At 31.2% G+C, this 18,342-nt stretch overlaps 1 protein-coding gene across 1 annotated transcript in view; it reads right to left on the reverse strand.

Annotated features, from left to right (window-relative positions):
- Positions 1-18,342, reverse strand: part of side-IV (sidestep IV transmembrane protein) — a 747,480-nt gene that overhangs the window by 447,699 nt on the left and 281,439 nt on the right. Inside the window, exon 3 of the mRNA XM_072534629.1 lies at positions 4,036-4,146. Within this exon, the coding sequence (XP_072390730.1) occupies positions 4,036-4,146 (111 nt within the window). The remainder of the gene's footprint in view (positions 1-4,035; positions 4,147-18,342) is intronic.

Below are 18,342 nucleotides of genomic sequence, written 5' to 3' on the forward strand. Positions count from 1 at the left end.
TAATATATAAGAAAAAATATAAAATGTCTGATACTAGACACGGGTTTCAAAGAAACAAAGACTATAAATAATAAAGCGAAAGAAGCAAAAGAAACACTTCTTCTTCTTCATGTGCCATCTCGTTTAAGAAGGTTGGCAACCATCATGGCGCACTTTCGATACCGCTGCTCTAAAGAGGTTAGCAGAAATGCAGTTAAACCAAGCTCTAAAATTGTTTAACCAGGAGATGCGTGTTCTTCCGCGACTCCTTCTACCCTGTATTCTTCCTTGCATTTTTAATTGCAACAAGTTATAACGCTCGCTCCTCATGACATGTCCCAGATATTGCAGTTTTCTGACTTTAATTGTATATAAAACCTCTTTATCTTTTCCCATTCTTCTCAATACCTCGGCATTCTCTATCCACCCTTATACTTAAACGAAACAAATCGATCTGTAAAAGAAACTATAAAAAAATAGTAATATTATCCACGTTAAAATTAATGGGGGTTATCCCATCACACTATAAAGAGATGGATTTTCAAAATTTAAAACAGATATTATAACACAAAAAACTTGCATTACTATAACTAAGACAATTTTCGAAAAAATAGAAATGGGAAGTACAATTCACAGTGTAAAACATAATAACTATTAATACTCATTATCATTCTGGCTTTCTTCATTGATGTTATCAATGAACCTTGTTCTGGCTCTTTGTCTTTTTCTCTGACCAATGGGTCTATTACCGAACGTTTTTCTAGCTGAATTATTTTGTTTTATGCGCATTACATCCACCTTAAATGTCTTATCTTAATATACTTTACGATATCTGGTTCCTAGTATATTCCATTGTCATTTACTGCTCCATAGATTCGCCTTAGTACTTTTCTTTCGAAACATCCTAACATTTATTCATTACTTTTTGTTAGAATCAAAGTCTCTGACCCATATGTTAGGACTGGGGGTATTATTGTTTTGTACAGGTTTATTTTTATATTTCTTGATATAATTGTGATTTAAGGACGAGATTAAGTCCAAAATAGCATCTGTTGGGCGTGCAAATTATGCGGTTTATCTCTTGAGTAATATTATTTTCAGTGTTAAAGAGCGTTTCCAGGTATACAAATTCGTTCACTGCTTCGATGACGTCGTTTTCTATAACAAGTGGTCGTAGGATTTGTAGTTGCCTGCTTATTTTCATATACTTTGTTTTGTAGGTGTTTATTAATAAATCCATTTTTGTAGCTAATTCTTTTAATGCTACATACACCCTTCGTATAGCATTTTCCGTTCTCCCAACAATATTGATATCATCAGCATAGGCAAGGATTTACACTAATTTATTATATACTGAAATAATAGCTGTGATGTATGACATATGTATTACATTTTCCAAAACCAGATTAAACAGCATACAAGAGAGAGCGGTTTCTTGGCACAGTCGGTTATTTATTTTAAAGGGTCCCAACAGTTCCTCCTGAATTCGTACTCTGCATTTAACCTTTTCAAGAGTTAGTTTTGTTAAATTTACCAACTAATTTGGTATTCTTAGCTTTTTCATTGTTTTAAACATTTTCTTTCTATATACAGAGTCGTAGGCTGCCTTGTAGTCTATAAATATGCAATCTAATGAATACTCGAAAAGAAACACAATCAAATTAAATAAAATAGGCTTTGTTGGACTATCGGAACTAAGATATTAGGACAATGGCAAACATCAAAACTTAACACCAGAAATACTATTTTACATTCGCAAAGAAAGCCTTTGTCAATTTGGTACCCAACCAGAACATCAGTATTGGTGGGAAAGAAATAGAACTCGTAGATAGATATAAATACCTGGGACATGAAATTATAATTGGCAGGGATAACCAGACTCATGAACTGAAGAGAAGAATCGGCCTTGGGTGGGCAGCATTTGAAAAACTAAGAGAAACTTTTAAAAGTGAGCTGCCTACATGCCTAAAGAGAAAGGTATTTGATCAGTGCGTCCTCCCAGTCTTGACGTACGGAGCAGAAACACTTACCTTAACAAAAGCAGCAGCTACCAAACTGAGAGTCACGCAGAGAAGAATGGAGCGGTCCATGTTAGGAATAACTCTGCGAGACAGAATAACCAACGAAGACATCAGGAGAAGAACCGGAGTGACTAACATCATCGAGAAGATAGCCAGACTAAAATGGAGATGGGCAGGACACATAGCCAGAATGACAGATGGGCGATGGACAAAGAGGTTATTGGAATGGAGGCCAAGGGAAGACAAGAGAAGCGTCGGTCGACCACCTACAAGATGGACTGACGATTTAAGAAGACTCAATAAAAACTGGATGAGAGCGGCGCAAGATAGACGGGGTTGGAAACATGAGGAAGAAGCCTATTTTCAGCAGTGGACTCTTGAGGCTGGATGATGAAGAAAGCCTTATTTCATAAAAACCAACAAATTATAATAAACTGTCAGATTTCATTCTGACTGACTTCTAAAATCTGGATATTCTGTACATTCTGGACAACTGAAAAAAAAGTATTATGTATGAAAAAAGTAGAATCAGTTTATTTCTTTCTGATAAACAATATTTTTATTTTTTATGCTTTGAATAGATATACAACGATAACCAACCATTTTCCGACGCGCATGAAAACTGTAAGATATTTTCGCAAATTTCCAACGCTTGGCTATGTAATTTGTTTATTGTTATTGCAAAAGCCAATCTTACGGGAAAATTGTAAACGTTTTAAATTAAATGGTACCTTCGTCGGAATCATCGATATGCCTAAAATCAAGAAATCTTCTCCTTTATATATATTTTTTTAAAGATAAGCTAATTAATGTTACGCAGCATAATTACAACTGATTCTACTTTTAATTGGAAATTGTTGGGTGGGAGTCCAGAAAATTTCATTGAGTTTAAAAACTCTGTAGAATATGTAGAAGAGTTAATCACTCCATTTTATTTAACTGTGTCAACTGTTGACCGAAAACAACTGTCCTTAAAAAAAATTCAGAATAGTCGCAATTTCAGTTTAAAACCTTTTTCCCAGACTGTGACATTAATGCACTATGAATTTTCTTTTTATATTATCCGACAGCACTATATCATTAGCGGACATATAACGACATAAAAGCAACAGCATATGTCGTTAACTAATTCTAGGTAATATGGACAGATATATCCACTAAGCCTTAATATTTTATTAAATTTATTAGCCTTTTTTATACACACAGCACACAAATTCAATTTAAGTCTTTATTGAAAATAAAATTAATTAATAAAATGAAAATATAATTGCAAATTATTACTCTGCACAATGCACTGCAGATATTTTTTACATACAATATGCCTCTTATTTTAATTTCAATTATTTTAATTACGTATTTTCATTACTGGAACATATCGCATTATACCTTTGTTATGTTTTTACAATAAGTAGATATTTTATTTTTTAGTTGGAAAAGCTTTATTAAATTTAAATTAGCCTAGGTGTTATTCCTTTTTTAATGTACTCTTTGTTTGGAAATGTGTCCAAGTGGATACAATAATTCGTTTATTTTTTAAACATTGTGTAATCGCTTAAGCCCCGTAAAAATCAGGCAAGGAGACCTAAACTGAGACTTAAAAGAAAAGGGACGTCACCTCTTGGCAGTTTCTTTAACTACAATGTCAAAAATCTCAATTGCAAAATGGGAACTCACAGTGAGGGTAAACGCCGGCCCGAGGTAATTGTATCCATTTTTATTAAAATAATCATGAATCTTTGTAAATGATGATTTACAAAAACTTATAATTGTCACCTATATATATTTACTATCTATCTGTACATACTAGGAATCATTTAGTGAATTTAAATTCAGAAAACTATGTTGACATTTTTTAACAAAATTCTAGAAAGTTTAGAAAACACTATTATTTGTGCCGCTGTTTTATTTCTAAATATTTATTCATTGCATACCTAAAGTAATATGATTTGAACTTTATACATAACAAGAAACCATTAAGAATAAAAAAAATAATTACTAAGAATCATATAAAGCCCAAACATAATATTTATCTTACCTCCCTTAACTTCACAAACTAGGTTAATATTGGAACCCTCATTGTATGGGCCCAATAATACTGAATTCTCCTTTTTACGGCCGTCATAAATGTTGATTTTTTCAGGCGGAACTGAAACCAAAAAAACACAGTGTAAATAGAAAATATCAAAAGTGTATACAAATATTGGTGTTGCCACTTTTTAAAATTTTAGTACGTTAATCTAAGTACTATATAAAATATTCTTATAAAGGGACTTACGGAGAAAAAGCCTTACAAAAATTACATAGTTTTTTTTTTATTTAAACACAAAACCACATTAATCGCGCAGGGTTATTACAGGTTATAACAAATACAAGAAATATTACACATAAAATCTTATAACTTAATCGTTTAAAACGGTTCATACTGTTGAGTTTTTCCAGGTGAGAACGGTTTTGGAATCATCGTCTGTAATTCCGTGGGATCTTCTTTCTTCCATGCGGACAATCAAGCAGGATATTGTTTAACGTTCAGTTGATCTGAGTAGCTGTAGCATATTCGTAGTGGTTCTTTTGGTATTAAGTATTTATGTGATAAAGCAGCTTGGTTAATTCTTAAACGATTAATAATAACTTGGTTTCTTCTGTTTGAAGGATTATACATGACAGAATTTATTTTTGGGCAGATAACATTTAATTTTGTACCTAGTTTTCGCAATGATTTTGCCGTACATTAGTAATGTAGATTTTAACCAGGTTCTATAGATTGGTGTAAGGATACATTTTTAACTTTGCTTTGCTAGTTCATCTGCTTTTCTATTTACGTAAATACCTATATGCGATAAAACCCAAATTAAAGTTCTGTTTTAATGGGTATAAAAAAACTGTTCTAAATGGGTATAAAGACCATTAAAATTTCACTGTAAAATACAGGAATATTATATAATATAATTTTGCATGAGATAATGGTTCATTTGTCTCTTTTGTGAAGGGAGATTATTGGGGTTTAGTTTCTTTTCTAACCTAGAAATATTATTTTTTAATTTTGAATTGTGGGTATGAGAGTAAACAAAATTAAGGATCTCAGTTAGCTCGGTAGTTTCATTCGAGCAATCTTTTGAAATTATTTCAGGATGTTTGGCATATACCTAGTGTGTTTTTCAAAAAGTCACATATTTTATTATAGTTTAGAATACATGATGGTGATCTGTTTCCTATTTTGTCTTTATTTGACTCTAGAGAAAGCAAAATGTGCCTGCAAAGCAGGAATTTCTGGTTGACCTTTTTGACTTTTTCGTTGGTTTGCTTACTACAGGAGTAGTAAAAATCTGTGAATCGGTCTGTGAGGTAGTTTCGTTAATGTCTGGAAAATATGAGATAATCCTTTTTTAGTTTATTAAATACGTTTGTAATAATTGAATATGGTGTTATTTCTACTGGAGTAGAGTAGTAGTGCTAATATCCCTAGAGGTTGGTAATGTTGAGGTATTTAAGGAGGATATTTTACTTTTAATATTTATAGATCCTGTCATGTTGTCGTCAGTTTCCATAGTTGGTTGTGTTTGGTAATTGTATGCATTTACTGCAGTCATTATGTTTTGGAAGGTTTCTGGGTGTGTATTAGAACTGGTTGGATTATCTGCGTCAAAGTATTCTGCCTTCTGGTGGCCAATAGTCTATAGCCAATATAATCTGTAAGTGGTATTGTCATGTAAAATGATGAAAAAATCAGAAATAGACATATTTTCTAAAGGTGTGATACATGTCTGTATTCGCTATAAGGTATTCCTACTATTAAGAAAGTCATTTTCTAGATGGAGTTTATACCCATTTTATGTAGTTATTGTTCAATTAACTGGTTTAAAACAGTAGAACATGCAACAAACACGGCAAACTGAGGACAGTATGAAATAAGTTCAAAACTTCTGGTCCGGCGATAAACAGTTCTTATGTTCACCGGTCTTGCATGCTCATCGAATCATTAATCTGAAATTGACCTTGTGGACATAAGCGGTCCTATATATACAAAGACTAAGGCAACGATCTGGGTGTGGTAGCGTTCTTCTGACACGCCCTGTATCTTAGCCCTTTGTATACCACTTTACTGATACGATTGAAAAACTGACTGTTTTTTGTCCTAACTTAAACAAACATATAATTAGAAATTAATTGTAATAAACTCAAAGTTACTGTGTCTTAATTTTTTTTATGTTAGTATATTTATTATTTCTTATGTCGGCTAACCAAAAAGGTAAATGCTAAACTATTAGAAAGCTTGGGATGTTAATATTAGAAGATAATGAAGATCGCGAACCCAATTATCTGCACCGATTGTGATATCCTTTAATTATAAAATCGCAGCGTTAGAATTTTTATAATATTTCAAGCAATTATCGCTGCCCACTAAAACAAAGTCCACTTCAAATATCTTGAATTTCGTATTTACCATTCCATATTCAGCTAAATTAAAATATTTTAAATCCAATTTAAAATATATTTCCGGGACAGCTTGTACAGATCGTTCAACAAGCTATTTATACATACTAAAGTGATCTTTAGACAATTTACTACATACAATGAAAAACAAAATTGTGTAAGTAATTTGACGTTAGGTTAGATAATGGATAATCAAAACCATATGTGATAGGTATGTTTCAGCTTTATCTCCTTCTTCTTCTTCTTTTGGTGCCTTTCCTCTGTTGATGTTGGCAATCACGTTGGTCCATACAACTTTGTTGACAGTTGCTCTAAATAGATGTATGGTAGTCATTCCTGCCCACAGTCTGATGTTCTTCAACCACGAAGTACTTCTGCGCCCTTGAGATCTTTTGCCTTTTACCTTACCTTGTAAAATTAGTTAAATTAGTTGATACCTGTCATTGCGCATTACATGCTCTACGTATATCATCTTTGTGGTGTTCACGATACGGATAATTTCCAGATCTTTATTCATACGTTGGATCACGGTGTTGTTTGTAACATGATGGATATAGGAAATTCTGAGCATGCGGCGGTAGCACCATTTTTCGAAGGCTTCTAATTGTTTGGATATTGTCTCCGTCAAAGTCCAGGCTTCGACTCCACATAAAAGGGTAGAAAATACATAGCATCTCAAGACTCGTGTTCTTATATCAATGTTCAGGTGCATATTACATTAAATCTTCCTGAGACGATTGAAGACAGCTCTCGCCTTTTCTATACCACACCTTATTTCCTGTGGGTGGTCCCATTTCTTATTTAGGCTGCATCCAAGGTATGTAATTTTGTCGATTATTTTCAAGGCTTCATTATTAGCTGTGAATTGGTGCTGTATTACGTCGTTTTTACTTACTACAAGAATTTTGGTCTTATTAGAGTTTAATTTCATGCCATATCACAATTCTTGTGAGGTTTCGTTGTCTACTCGTACAGTTGCCCTTTGTTGTAAGTATAAATTTTTAATTGGGCGTAAATCTTTGTCATTAATACTAGATTCTTTTAGTATCTGAAATAAATTTTAAGGTTGCACCTTGTCAAACGCTTTTTCAAAGTCTGGAAAGCATGCGTAGACTTCGCAATTTACGTCTCGAGCTCTTTTTATCAATACTTTTATGGGAAATTGGGCATCTCGCGTTACCAGTCCGCTTCTAAATCCAAACTGACTAATGTTTTCTTCAAGTTTTCTATATATGCGAGAGTGAATAACAGAAAGCAGGATTTTGAGTGCATGACTCATTAAGCTTATAATTATGTAATTAGAGCATCTGGTGGCATTTGCATTTTTGGGCAGAGGGGTGAAAGTGGAAACTATCCAATCTGTAGGAAATTCTGCAGTTTCATAAATTTTGTTTAGTAGACTCGTAAGGAGCTTGAGTTGGTTGTTTTCAAATAGTTTCAATATTTCAGCTAGTATGTTATCAGGTCCAGGTGCTTTGTTGGTTTGTAGTCTCTTTATTGCATATGTTACTTCTCTGAGCGGTATTTCTGGTCCTTCAGTTCTGTCCCCAGTATATTTTTATAATTTTTATAATATTAGACGTATAGTTTTTCTGCTTAAATAAACTTAATTTTGATTAATTCAGCACCTTTAATTAGGTTGCGGCTTTAACCGTCATGGCGCCAGTGGACTTAAGACACCAAGTAGTGGGACGAAGGCGGCTCTAACAGCAATAATTTAAAAACGTAAATGGCAGATTTAACCCCCAGTGGGCGCGCGCGGCCTCTGACTCCGCATTTTTGTATCTTCGTGTATAACTCGACTTAATTTGTTTCTTCTACTCTGCAACGTTTTCTAGCTTCCTGCATTGATCGATTAATCATTAGTACGGAGGTACGGCTGGAAGTGATTACGTATACCTTGTTTTTGATTGATGCGGATCAGTCCGCGCACGCCTTTTTGTGTTACAACTTTTTCCAGAAATCTTATTTCATTATAAAAGGTGAGTACGTTGCGAAAATATGTTATTATAAGTAAAGTTACTTGGTAAGGCTGTAGTCCTAAATAAATATGTAGAAATAATATAATATAAGTATAATATTCTAACAGAATCATGTCTGCGGACTATCACTTCGCGCGAGATCTTCTACGTAATATATTTTTTTTGTTGCATACAAGATATACTTAACAAAAATCAACAATTAATAATTTTTTCAGAAAAATGAGTTACGAGAAAGAGTAAAGCAGAAAAAGAGTTGACGGCAAAAGCACAGACGAATAAGATGGAGTATAATAAATAAGTAAAAGCGAATCAGAACAAGAACTACACGAAGCTAAATTGGGGTACCAGGATGAAGACCATTTTTCAAAAAATAGACGTGAGTTGGTTTATATGGGAAAGGACGGTACAAAGTGGAATATATTTCCACGCTCAAATACAAGGATGAAAGCTACCAAGGGAAATCTTGACAAACAGCTATCTGGACCAAAAAGAGGTACTAAAAACTTAAAAAATACTAAGGATATTTGGAGTTTTTTTATAAATGATAATATGCTGGATATAATAGTGGCAAATACAAATATGTATATGCAATCTTTGACCAGTGACTATGCTCGCGTTAGAGATGTTAAACCTACTAATATAGATAATATTCGAGTTTTTATTAACCCCTTATATAGTGCAAGAACATACAAAGCAAGTCATGTCAATTTTGAAGACTTGTGGGAAAGCCGCGGTAGAGGAATTGAGATATTTTGGCTCACAATGTCACTGAAACGGTTTGAGTTTCTTCTCAGATGTATCAGGCTTGATACAAAAATGAATGTGAGCAGAGAAAAACTGAGATAAACTAGCAACAATTTGACAGTTTTTCAATTCGTTTGTTGACAATTGCAAAGCTAGGTATAGCCTGTCCGAATTCGTAACTATTGACGAAAAATTAGAAACCGTTAGTGGGTAATATTCTTTTCGACAATATAGACCCAGCAAGCCAAACAAATGTGGCATTAAAATTTTGCTTAGAGCGATGCCAAGATATTCTATACTGCGAATTTAGAAGTTTACGTTGGGCGTTAGTCAGAAGGGCCGTTTTTTTTAGATACTTCAGCGTCGTCTGTTGTTGAGCAACTTATTTAACCAATTTTAAACCCAGGAGGAAATTGATTCATGAAGAAAAGCTATTGAAAAATCATAGACTAACCTTTGTAGGAACTCTACGTAAAAATAAAACATAAATGTCTTTTTATTGGTACAAGAAAATCGGCCTGAAAGTATTTTTAGTTTTAGAAAAAAATGTACCTTTGTTTCTTATTGTATAAAGAAAGAGAAAGTTGTGCTTCTGGCTTCAAGTATGCATTTTGACAACACAATAGATGCTGAAACCGGAGATTCTTACAAACCTGAAATATTGACAAGATATAATCAGCCAATCTTGATGTGGACAAGTTATGTATAACACATAACTGCGCAAGAACTACAAGAATGTGGCCAATGTTCGTTGCTGAAATTAACACTTAAGTTGTTTATTATGAAAATAATACTCAAGAGAAAACCATCATAAGACGAAAATTTTTACGAGATCTAAGTTTTACGTTCACTTCAATCATCTCATTACCAACAACTTGAAAACTAAGAACTAGGGAAATTTGTGGATTTCAAGAAAAAGAACAACAACCAAATATATCTTTTCCCAAAAAGACATGTAAATATTGCGACCGTAAGAAAAGTAGACCTACGAAAAATTTTTGTAAAAGATAGCACAAATTTATGTGTTTATGACATGCCAATTTTATATGCAATGACTGCTATTGAAAATAAGTTCTTTTCAGTCATTTTTTTGTAAAAATTACTGTTTTTATAAATTTTTTGTTAAAATTTACGTGTGTTAAAAGTTTATTCATTTTGCTATATGAAATATACCTTTCTTCTTTCCTTTCTGTTGTTAACTAATTTTCTGTATTTTATTTAAAAGAAACAAAATATTTTTTTATGGGTTAATGATTTAAATAAGCAATTTTTGTGTGGAACGATGTATTTTTGGAGTTTTACACGAGATCTTAGTTTATAATCACACACAAAAAAAAATATTGATAAAAAATTTATTATATTTTCACAATATTTTCGGTATGCCATTCGATTTTGTTTATAATATTGATTACAACGCTAAAAATATGATTTTTGTTCATAATTTTCAGGAGGATAAATTTTCTCAGGAAAATGTTGTAGTCCATTGTAGTTGATTTCATTAGTTTGGACTCTTACATGTTTAAATTGAATCAAACAACTTTAATTCTGTTTTTAATCTATACCAGTTAGAAGTAATACTCAACATGACACTTGAAATAGATAATAGTAAAATACATTTAATGCTCCAGATATAAGTAAGATTGGAGAAGAAACTGAGGTCTTCTGCAATATATTAAAAGATCAGATGAATACAGTTATTATAAATAAAAAAATATTAATATGGGGCGACTTAAACGCAATAATAAGGAACGAAGTATTAGAAGGAATAAAAGAACGTTTTAACGAAGAGACAAAAAATAGAAATGGAGTAACACTAATTAATTTCTGGTCCCAGAACACCTTGCGAATAAATAACACATTCTTTCCACATAAACCACAACAGAAATATACGTTTACATATACCCAAGTACCTAAATTAACAATAGATTATATAATAACGAGCAAGCAGATACATCCTAAATAGGTATTAATATTAGATAATATCAGAATTTTTACATCACCTAACGTAGGATCAGACCACATTATAGTTTTAGGAAAAATCTTTAGAAAAATCAAAATACCACTAAAAAAACAACTATCCCAAAATATATGGAAAAAATAAATTAAGATGGAAAACAATAAAAATACCATAATAACTGCTGCTAATGAAAGCATGGAAACACGGAAGGTTAATGTAAATGCTAAAAGAAAGATTAAACCATGATTCACTAAGCACTATAACCACAGATAATAATGTCAAATCGTAAATAAGAAATTTAAAGAGGGAATACTAGTCTTAATTCACAAAAGACATGAAACGCGATTTATACGCACCACAAAAAGTGTGGAAGATATTTAAGGGAAGAAAAAACGCTATTAATAAGTATATAACAACATAAACAGTATACAAGAAGAACGATGAAAAAATATATAGCAGCTTTACAAGGACGAAGATAGAGAGAATGATGAAAAAGATGTAGAGGCAGAAGACGAGCTGGTAACGATAATGGATGAAGAGGTGATAAAGAATATAGGAACTTTCAAAAACCGAAAAGCCCTAGGTCCAGATACGATTACGAATGAATTACTAAAATATGGAAGAAGAGCATTAACAGAATATATTATATTATATAATATAAGAGATTATTCCAAAAGATCCTTAAAATGAAATGCATAACTATTGAACAGTTGTTCAATAGTTATATCAAAATGTTCAATAGTATGTTACTTGACACCAGCTTCAAATTATTGACTAAGATACTTGAAGCTGAGAAAATAATTGAAAAGTATCCAATATGCAAGGAGCAATAAGGGTTTCGCTGTAAGAGATCAATTGTCAATGCCATATTCATAAGACAAATAGGAGAGAAAGCAGTAGAATTTAATACAACTGAAATTCATGTGTTTTATCGACCTCACTAAAGATCTCGTTGTAGATCATCTTCATTATTTGATGTTATTACTGCGTCATCTACCTAGCATATAATCTTTATTGCCCTGTTGCTCATTTTGTACTCTGTTCCTGACTTTTTTACTTCGTCTATTAGTTTGTTCCATACCAAGTAAAACAATAACGGGCTCAAGCTATCACCATGTCTTATACCTGATTAAATGTTGACTTCCTCTGTTAGTTCGGTTCGTATTTTTATTCTTGTTTTTTGATCAGAGTTAATATCCTTTATTATCTGTGTTATAATGGCTATTATAGTCTCTCTGTGTAAAAATTTAATCAAATTTTAATATATTAAATTATAAATATTGCTGTCTTCTATCACATTTAGACACATTCCTCGGTTACATTGACTGCTTTGTTCAGATTTCCATGGTAATATGTAATTTTAATCAGTTGCTACCAACAAGTCCTCTCCGACACTTTGTCTAAGGACTAGCAACATTAGTGGAGCCTTGCGTTGACATGTGATAAATTCCTTTTAAAGCTTATACACCATAACTTTTAAATATTAAAGATGTAATTCAAAGTTAATTTAACAACATTTAAAGGGTTTCTACCCACATATTTAGTGGCATCAAACATGTAAATCCAGTAAGTATCAACTACAGTTTTGTAATAAGCTTGGACACAATTTTAAATTTTACGTTTGCTTTAATTAAAGTGGATATACTTATTTTAGGATAGCACTAAAAATGGAATAGTTATTTTGAAAACGTTCTGTGATGTAGCCCGATAGGGTTTTTTTATTAACATACCTTTTATCAAGGACATTTTTGAAATAAAAATGTTTGTTATAAAACTGGTTAAATGTCTAATATATACAAGAAGCAAAATGATCATAGAGGTGTATAAAATACATATATCTCTAATCGTTTTAGAGATCATTATCTACAATATTTTTTAATCTCATCCTGAAAAAAAAAATGTAAGAGAAAGTGAAACTCACAAAAAAGAATAAATCTAACATAAAAAAAATTAATTTATTGCATTGAATCTTTAAAAGACTAGTAAAAAGTTTTAAATAATATAAACTAGAGATAAATGATAAAAAGAAAACAAAATTTATTGAAATGAAAGATGATGAACAGTATATTGACACGACTTTTAATATAAACATCTAAGCAAAGAAGGCCAGATTCGATTTGAAGTTAACAGATCAAAATAAGGAAAACCTAGGAAAAACGAAACGTCTAGCTAGGGGTAGCAAAAGTACAGGAAGACAAGCCAGATTAATAGAGACAAAAAAAATATCAAAAAAGACAAAAATACGAATATATACTACAATAATTCGGGGTAATTATTATTTAAATATAAGGTTGAATGCTCGAATAAATGAACTTTGATCAAATAAAAGGCATATATCGAGCACAGTTTAATTTAATCTTGCCCAAGTACTTTCGATCCCTAGATCATCTTCAGGGGCATCTGAAATAAGCCAAGAAACGTTTTTTTATAACTAAAGAAATTGATTAACTTTCAAAATTGAAAGCAAAGTATATAAATGGTGTGTAATCCAAGTAGTTCCGTTGAACCCACAGTCAATGGTAGAACTATAAAATTAATATGGATGTGCTCAGTGCAGGAAGTCTAAACAGTCGTGCTGGGTCCCCTACGAGGTGAAGCTGTAATAAAGTTTTTAAAAATAGGTTTAAATTTAGTACAATTTAAATTAATTTAAGTATTAAGACAGTGAGAGTTTCCATTTGTTTCCCTTGTAATCTCCAAATCTTCCAATAAATGGAGTTGGACTTCCTGCACTGAGCACATCTATATTAATTTTTTAGTTCTACCATTGACTGTGGGTTCAACTGAACTACTTGGATTACACACCATTTATATACTTTGCTTTCAATTTTGATTTTTAATTTTAGTATTTTAATTACATAGTCAGTTTTCTTCCTTTCTACATTACAGATAGTGTTTGGTAGACCATTTTATTGTAGTCAACTACCCACTGTCTAATATATTGTTTAGTCTTTTTCTTGCATTCTTACTTTACGTCGACTTCAGTTGCTCTCAAACTAACACCCTAATTATTATAGACAGGTTTGAGTGTGAGATCTGGATTATTTAATCTACTTAAAAAATATTCTATATAATTTTATATTTTATCAGTGACCTCCTATAGTAGTGTCAGTTGGACTTTTGGACAATAGTTAGTTTCATAGAATTTTTAAAAGGTGCAGATCACATATCTATGATTGTGACTGCTCATCCAAGCTGTCATTTGTCACATGTCACCCCAACATTTCCGTTAGATCGGGAGCCATTCTGTCTCCGGCTTCGGCACGCAATGTAGCTTTTCTTTAATAATTTTAAAGTGTTTGTTTATCCTTTTTGTAGTGTAGTGTAATGTACAATTATATGTTTATGACATTTTGTTCTTGTCAGATAGGCCGCAATTAACGAAGTAAGTCTATAAACGTTAATCACATAAAAACTCTTTATCAACCATAAACTTCTAGTTTTTATCGAAGTTAATCAATTTCTTTAGATATAAAAAAACGTTTATTGGCTTATTTCAGATGCCCCTGAAGATGATCTAGGGATCGAAAGTACTTGGGTAAGATTAAATTAAACTGTGCTCGATATATGCCTTTTATTTAATCAAAGTTCAATTATTATTTAAATGGGAATAAGCCACAATTAAAAGTTAAAGTACGTTTATTGACGTTTCAATTTCCACTTCGGAAATCGTTCTCAAAATACAACATTAGTAAATTTACTAATTGAAACGTAAATAACCGTACTTTAACTTTTAATTGTGGCTTATTCACATTTAAATAGTAAATACTTTAACATGCCACAAGAAAATAGCTTCAGAACAATAATAATTCGAGGGATGGTTCCCTATGTAAGTACAATAAGGATCCTTAATAAAGATACAAAAATAAGATGTAAAATATTTTAATGTCAAATACCTAAATATTTTTGAAGAAAAAGTAGAACATGGAAGCTCACGAAGGAGGTCAAATCATGAGATTATGGTAATATATATGACCAATCAACAATAGCAAACATCGCTAAAAGACATAGATTAAAATGACTTGGCCATGTGTTCAAAGTGAAAACTGATATTATACCAAAATTTTTGATTATTGAACAAGCAGGTTTTGAAAGACGAAAATGGACACCAGGGAAAAAAGTGCTTATCTGGAAAACGCTGCCTTTAAAAAAAGCCCCGAAACTTCTGGCTCCTAAGGTCTGTTGAGTTGCTTTATATATTATATACGTATATATTTTTTTAATATTTTTTTTGCTTTTTATACGCTTTTTAACAGCGATTGCCAAAAGTTTCAAATGTTGTAATACATTTCAACACATCTGACATAAGTTGAATTTTCAAATCCCTTTTGTTAAATGCTATACAGTGCTAATTTTCGCATAACTATCTGATAACGCCTCGGGCACCTTGCCCCTGTTTAATTGCCACGATCTCACTTATGGTTCACCTGTGAACTATAGCATCATACTAGGATTCCTTTCTTGAATATGTGAGTAACACGTGGGTTAGATAATTAGTTGAGGAAAATTGGATACAGGTACATACTTGTCATCCAATAAAATACAAATATGATATTGTATATATATATATATATATATATATATATATATATATATATATATATATATATATATTGGGAATGCTCAAATTTGGGAATGCCAAAAGTCCTTTTTTAAAAAAGAATTTATTAGAGCTAAAACGACTAATTACAATAAAATCAGATTCTAAACTGAATAAAATATTAGTTAAAATAAAACATGTACATTTGCAATTATACAATTCACAATATTACGAAACATAGCGTCAGCACTCCTAAGTTCAATGTCTTTGACAATGTCAGCACTCCTGAGTCCATGGCCTGAATAAACCCATAGGCGTCGCTCTATAACTCCTCTTCCCCTAGATTGAAGCTCCTTGTGGGAGGTGAATTTTCGAACTGGAATCGTCTGGGTCCTGTATGTTTGACATTCTTATGTCTTCTTTTCTTTTGGTTTCTTTTCTTGTTCTTATCGTTATTTTCTTATAAATAATGTAGATGATTATTACAACGATGGCAAGATATAATATGATCGTCCAAATGCTGGGAATGTGGTAATTTTCTCTTTGTTCCATGATGGGTGTGATTCTGTTTGTGGGATTTTTTTTCAAATTTTAAATTAAGTTGGTTATTTTGTAGACATAAAAATTCATAATTGAATTTATAAATAAGTTAGAATAGCGACCAAAAACAAATAAGCCTCAATGTTATAAATGCCAACTTACAATATTCATTGTTGACAATTATATTGCCAAAAAACTAAATTTTGTTTAAAAAATTATTTTTTATTTAGTAATAAAAGGAAGATTTATTCATCATTGATAGATGTCTAAACAATGTAACAAGTATATGGAATATTAAATTATTATGTGATATTTTAATGAATTAACTACAGAGAAATAATATAATTATAAATTTTGCTTAGATTTTGAATTTCTGATCTTTTGTTTAAATTATTATCACTTCTGCTAATACAAACCATTTCTAAAAAAATCCTTTGGAATTTAACATTAATATGTATATATATATATATATATATATATATATATATATATATATATATATATATAAATATATAATAATCCATAAAATTTTAATGTTATCAAAATCCATAATATGGCCTTTGTCGATTACATGCTCTGCTAAAGCACAAGAAGGTTTTTTAATTATACAGTCACTTTTGTGAGCAATAATACGGTTTGACAGATTCCTTTCGGTCTCACCAACATACACAGCTTTTCACTGAGTACAACTAATGCTGTATTCTACATTAGTTTTATCTAATTTATCTATAGGATACTTAGTTTTGGAATATAAAGATGAAATAGTTTTGATGTTCTTTGTTGTTATTTTTATATTGTCAATAACCCTTAGTGTTTGTATTAATTTAGGTGTTAATGATGGTATTAAGTTATTTATATTAAAAATATTAAAAAAAAGCATCCTATAAAGCATATCTGGAGGATAACAGTTCTCAATTAAAATATTGTTTAACAACTGAAGATCTTCTTGTAGGTAATCTGGATAGGAAAGCCTTAAAACACGTTCTTTTAATCCTGTTATAAGGTTCATTTTCATCTTATTTGGATGATGTGAGTAATAGCTTATAAATCTATTACTACATAATATGGGTTTTCTGAACCATCTAGTTTTCAACACATTGTCTGTAGTTCTTACAATTCTCATGTCAAGGAATGGCTGATAATTACCTACCTCTTTCTCAACTGTAAACTGTATATGTTGATTATGATTGTTGACAATGTTAACTGTTTCATGAATTTTGTGTTTAGGAAGTGCCCAAACTAAATCATCTACATATCTTTAAATAAAAGGAATGAAAAAAGTGCAATTGTTGATACAATCACTAATAACATCATCCATGACACAGCTACTTAGAATGGGTGAAAGACTAGATCCCATAGGACTACCAAAAATTTGTTTATAAGACACCGATAAATATAAATATATTAGAATTAAAAACAAAGTTGATAAGTGTTTTGAAATGTGATAAGTCAATATTAGTATGTTGCGAAATTTCATTCCAATATTTTTCAACACTACTTATGATTAAATCTAAAGGTAAATTGGTAAAAAGAGATGTTACATCAAAACTAACTAAAACATAATTTAGTGGTAATTGGAAATTATTAATAATAGAACTAAAATCAAATGAATCTTTAATATAAATATTGTTGTTTAAATTATAGGCATTAGTTAGAATGTCAGTGAGGAGTTGTGCTATTGGTCCATTAGGAGGGCATAAAGATGAAACTATTGGTCTCATAGATAAAGTTGGTTTATGTGTTTTAGGTAAAGCATAAAATCGTGGAGCAATAGAATTATATATTTTGAGTTCTTTTGCTTTTTCATTATCAATAAATTTTTTTTTGTGTAATTTAGATACTAGACAATTTGCTTTTTGTTGCAAAGTACAAACAGGACTCCTTGCAAGTGTAGTGTAGTACTTAGTATCATTTAAGAGTTCTCCAGTTTTTTGTAGGTAATCCTCTTTATACATCTCAACAGTTACGTTACCTTTATCGCTTTTGACAATATAAATTTCAGGATGGTTTTTAAGAAAAAGTTTAGTTTGTACATAGTATTTATTTAAAAAATGATCTTTGACTTCTTTATGTAAAAAGTTTGTAATAACGTTTGTATATTTAGATCTAACAACATCGTTTTGACTATCACTAAGTGGTCTGATTATC

Source organism: Diabrotica undecimpunctata, chromosome 6 (assembly GCF_040954645.1).
Source record: "Diabrotica undecimpunctata isolate CICGRU chromosome 6, icDiaUnde3, whole genome shotgun sequence".
Lineage (NCBI taxonomy): Eukaryota > Metazoa > Arthropoda > Insecta > Coleoptera > Chrysomelidae > Diabrotica > Diabrotica undecimpunctata.